The following is a 4,976-nucleotide window of genomic DNA, read 5'->3' as shown; positions in this document are numbered from 1 at the left end:
TTATGGGCAGGGGAGGAGCTCTGTCGAGTCATGAAGTGAGCCGTGACTCATGGAAGTGTCTCCCCTGCCACAAATTTTGTTCGTCTTTAAGTTGCTCCCGGACTCTTGTCTGCTCCTCCCCATTCCACTTAGACCAGTTTGGGGCAATGGATCTCAGGCCAGTAGCTACGGTGGGGTTTTGGGGGGGCTCCGTCCCCTTTCTTAAAGACATAGCCCCACAAGGATTTCTCCTCTAAATCCTTTTTTACATCGTTTTAAAACATTTTTAAAAGGTCTGCGCGCCTTTAAGCAGAGTGGGGTGCTGTCGTTGGCTAATTCCCGCACTGAGCAAGGGGGTTGGAGTGGGTGACCTCTAGGATACCTTCTCACTCTGTGTCGAGAAACTGGTCTCCTTTGAGAGCGTTTTTCTGCCTAAGTGTTAACCTCCTTGACTGTAGAAGTCGTCACCCCCACCTGCCGGCTTGTTCTCAGAATTGTTGCTTCGGTTGGCAGAAGTGATTAACTTGCAGCAGCTGAGAACTGTCGTCTAAAGTGGTAGACAGCCTGCAATTGAGAGATCTATCCTGGTAACAGCTTTCTATTGGTTGAATGGCTTTTCCCCCCTGCACTGGGAACTTCAGCCCCACCAGAAAAAAAATTGCCCCACGAGCCACAAAATCCTGGCTATGGGCCTGCTGGATCTAAAACAGTATTTGTGTGTGTGTATCCTTCTTTCCTAGGGACAGTGGGGTGCAGGGTTACTGCCCTGGTCCACCAGGACAGAAGGGGAAGGCGTCCCCATCGTGTGGGCTCCATACCTTCTTGTTGAGTTCGGTGCGGTGATGATAGCCCTTCTGGCCGGCCCGGGCGATGGAGTAGCCCACCCGGGCGGGATGCCACGCTCCGATGCAGGCCACTTTGCGCAGCCCTTTGTGGGTCTTCCGGGGGAGCTTCTTGGTGCGCCAACGGCTCGTCACCCCTGCGCGAAGAAGGGTCCGGTGACTGTGGGGAAGGAGCTCGGCAGAGAACCCATCCCGTGCCTCAGATACAAGTGACTCTCAGTCTAAGCCAGGGTGTCAAACACATGGCCCATGGGCCGGAAGCGGCCCGTGCAGGGCTCATATAAAACCCGCGAGCGACTGAAAGAGCGGCTTGGAGCCAACTCAGCCTCACCTCACTTTGGCACGGCACGGATGCTTACCTTTCATCCCGTGCCCTTTGGTGACTCCGATAACGTCGATCATCTCGTTCTGGCCGAAGACGGAGTGCACGGAGACCTGCTTCTCCAGCTTCTCGTGGGCCCAGTCGACTTTGTCGGCCACTGTCCCTCCGTTCAGCTGGATCTCCATGACGTGGGCCTTCTTCTGATGCAGTGGCAGGAGCCTCATCTGCAGCCAGGGGGAGGTCAGAATTAGGTGACTTGATGGAGATGGAGATCAGTTCAGTTCAGTCAGGGCTCTTTTTGTAAGCAGGAACTCCTTTGCCTATTAGGCGACACACCCCTGATGTAGCCAGTCCTTCAAGAGCTTACAGTAGCCCCTGTAAGAAGAGCTCTGTAAGCTCTTGGAGGATTGGCTACATTAGGGGTGTGTTGCCTAATAGACAAAGGAGTTCCTGCCCAATAAGAGCCCCGTACACCTTGACAATATTCCAAAATTTTAAAATACATCAATAAAGCATTAAAAGCAGATTAACATTTAACCGAGTGTCTAACTGCCGTAACTACCTAACTACCATAACATTTACATAATCTGAGTATTGCCATAAAGAAACTGGCTACTTGGTAGGTGATCTTGGAATTTCTATCAGATAGAAGAAACTCGAGTCTAGCTTTTTCAGAAAGGCTCGGAATTTTTTCAATCAACGTAGTCAATGGAGATGTAAAAAATTGCAAATGCCCTGTGCTAAGAAGGTAGCTTGGGAAGAGTGGGTGGGGAGAGGAGAAGGAGAAGGAGAAGAGGAAGAGGAGGTGGAGGAGAATGGATCTATACACCGCCCTTCACTACCCGAAGGAGTCACAGAGCAGCTCACAATCCCCTTTCTCTTCCCCTCCCCACCACAGACACCCTGTGAGTTGGGTGACGCTGAGAGAGCTCTGAGAGGACTGCTCCTGAGAGAACTTGTGACTGACCCAAGGCCACACCAGCAGCTGCACGTGGAGGAGAAGTGGGAATCAAACCCGGTTCTCCCAGATTAGAGTCCACCCTCCTCACCACTACACCAAACTGCCTCTTGAAGGTGCCAAAACCTCCACCTCCTTGACCCTGGAGAAAGGAACCTGGCTGCAGCAAGCGCTGGTGCTCTGTACGTGCTCAGGGACTCCAGTGCCGACGTGGAGAAGCCTCCTACCTGTGTGTGCACGATGACGCGGATGACCTTGCAGTACTTCTTCATGGTTGCAAAGTCCTTCTCCAGCTGTTTCTTCCCCGCATCATCCTGCCACTTCTTGGAGTACTTGGTGAAGGCCTTCTTCTTGCTCTTGTGCCTGGGGAGGAGGAAGCGCATCCGCTGAGAACCACGAGGCCGGATCCGGTGGCACACGAGCCTGACACGGACGTTGCCCACAAGCTGCTGCATGAGCGATTGAATTCGTGCTCGTGGCCCCCGAAAACCAACCCCTCCCACGGTTGCCCCCCAAGCACCAAGAAGAAGAAAAAAGGAAGGCCCCCCTCAGTGCTGGCTCCATACTGGTGGGAGCTCCCGGAAGAGATCAGTTCCGCAGGGCCTGCAAGACGGAGCTCTTCCACCAGGCCTTCGATTACGAGCTGCACCAAACACCTGAGAAGTGACCCTGTGCCCTGGTCTACAACTTACAGCCTGTGCCCACAGCACAGCTGGCGTAAGAATACCATCATGACTGTCGCCAGGGGTCGTTTCGTAGAAAAAGAGCTAGGGGAACTCATTAGCATAACTCATTAGCATATGCCACACCCCCTGACATCACCGGAAGTGTAGCAACAGACTAACACAGCTACCTCGGGGAAGCTCCTGGATGGGGCTGGGAGTCCTTGCGGAGGCCACGTGGAGTGGCCTCGGCCAGGCAGAGGGGGAGGACGCCAACATACCCTCCTGCTTCTTCCTCCTTCTGCAACAGAATGAGGCTGGAAGCAGGGGGCGGCCGGAAGAAGGGGGCGGGGCTTCGTCGTGTGCCTCGCCCCCCTGCACCTCACCCGGGGGAACTGCGATCCCCCGCAATCCCCCCCGAATCGACCTCTGATTGTCGCCTACGTAATGCTGTTTAATCTCGAAACCTCTGCTCTTGCACTTTGCTTGAGTACTGTTCCGGCACTTTAGGACGACTGAGAGTTTAATTGTTATGGTGTTTTGGGAATGAACTTAATTCGTATTGATATATGCGCTTTTATGCAAGCTGCCCTGAGCCTGCCTTGGCAGGGAGGACGGGGGTATAGATTGAATAAATAAATAAATAAATATAAACAAGACAGAGCTTCTACTGATCTACTGATCAGAAGCTGTCTTGCCCTCTATAGGCAAGCCCAGTCAGGTTTCCTCTGGAGCAGTGTTTCCTCTATCCCTGTGTCGGGCTTCCCCACAGCATCAATGAAGTACACTCTTGCAGAAAAGGTTTTACTTTATTTGAAGCTACAGGTGCATGTACAGGATCACTGTTAGGAATGGGGGGAAAGCAACGAGCATGACAGGTTATCGTACATTCAAACAGCTGAAGACCAATTGCGGGACTTCCCCCCTGCGCGCCATCGGGCCTGGGAGCAAACGCTTCTAGGCAGCATAACATATTTCCTTCCCACGGTTTTTCGTGAGATCACCCAAGCAACTATCCAGCAGCAACCACCTGTGGCCTTGAGAGATATACACGTTCCAGCAGCTAAGCAATTAAGCGCATCAACAGGTCTACATATGAAAGCGAAAGCAATCAAGCGCATACATGGGGAAACCAAAATAAAAAAGAAATTTGGCAGCTTGCAACACCCTGGTGGCTAAGAGCCACTGATGGACCTCTGCTCCAGATGTCTCTCCAATCCCCTCTTGAAGCTGTCTCTGCTTGCAGCTGCCACCACTCCCTGCGGCAGGGAATTCCACGGGTTCATTACATCCCTAAAGCGACTGCTACGGGAGCATCTCGTCCCCCCCAGCGCCCTCAGACAGCGCTCACCAGTTCTTGTAGAAACGCCTCCTGCATTCGTCGCTAATGTGCTCGGCGAAGACGGCCTTGAAATTCCGCAGCCCCCGGGGCGTCTCGATGTAGCCCACCAGTCCAACCACCACCAGAGGTGGGGTCTCTATGATGGTAACCGCTTCCACCTCCTCCCTCTTGGAAACCTCTGAAAATCGAGAAACGAGAAAAGGCACCGAATTAGCACCGAGTTCACGGCGCAAGGGTCATTCGGTGGTGAAAAGACCGGACCTGAAGCAACGGGTTTAAATTACGTGCAGAAAAGTATCAGCTGGATGTTAAGAAAAAACTTTTCCACGGTCGGAGTGGTTCAGAGGTGGAATCAGCTGCCGGGGGAGGTGGTTATTAGCTCTCCTTCATTGACAGCTTTCAAGAAGAGGCTGAACGAATATTTGTCAGAGGTGCTTTAGGCTGGTCCTGCACTGGGCAGGGGGTTGGACTAGACCAGTGATGGCGAACCTTTTAGAGACCGAGTGCCCAAACTGCGACCCAAACCCCACTTTATTTATCGCAAACTGCCAACACGGCCATTTAACCTGAATACTGAGGTTTTACTTTAGAAAAAACAACTCGTGCATTAACTTCAGATGATCCAAACAAAGTAAGGAAAGCAATCCCAAAGGCTTTCATTGACTTAAAATTATTTGGCAGAGAATTCGACACTTTCATGATGGTCTGGGCCTGGCTGGGGCGATGGCACGCGTGCCCACCACAGAGAGGGCTCTGAGTGCCACCTCTGGCCCCCGTGCCATAGGTTCTCCACCACTGGACTAGACGGTCAGAGAGGCTCCTCCGCCGTGGGGCTAAGTCAGTGACTATGGGAGGCACTGTCCCTGACATT

General features: G+C 52.7%; 1 protein-coding gene across 1 annotated transcript in view; it reads right to left on the bottom strand.

The window, feature by feature from the left end:
* RPL3L (ribosomal protein L3 like) overlaps positions 1-4,976 on the bottom strand; it is a 14,721-nt gene that overhangs the window by 5,441 nt on the left and 4,304 nt on the right. The window contains exons 3-6 of the mRNA XM_015414941.1: positions 4,115-4,283; positions 2,329-2,464; positions 1,181-1,367; positions 798-958 (exon numbers count right to left, since the gene is read on the bottom strand). Of these exons, the coding sequence (XP_015270427.1) occupies positions 798-958; positions 1,181-1,367; positions 2,329-2,464; positions 4,115-4,283 (653 nt within the window). The remainder of the gene's footprint in view (positions 1-797; positions 959-1,180; positions 1,368-2,328; positions 2,465-4,114; positions 4,284-4,976) is intronic.

The sequence above is a fragment of the Gekko japonicus genome, unplaced genomic scaffold (assembly GCF_001447785.1).
Source record: "Gekko japonicus isolate JY-2015 unplaced genomic scaffold, Gekko_japonicus_V1.1 scaffold3333, whole genome shotgun sequence".
In the NCBI taxonomy this organism is placed as follows: domain Eukaryota; kingdom Metazoa; phylum Chordata; class Lepidosauria; order Squamata; family Gekkonidae; genus Gekko; species Gekko japonicus.
The sequence above is the reverse complement of the archived record's forward strand: the minus strand, read 5'-3'. Positions and strand labels throughout refer to the sequence as shown.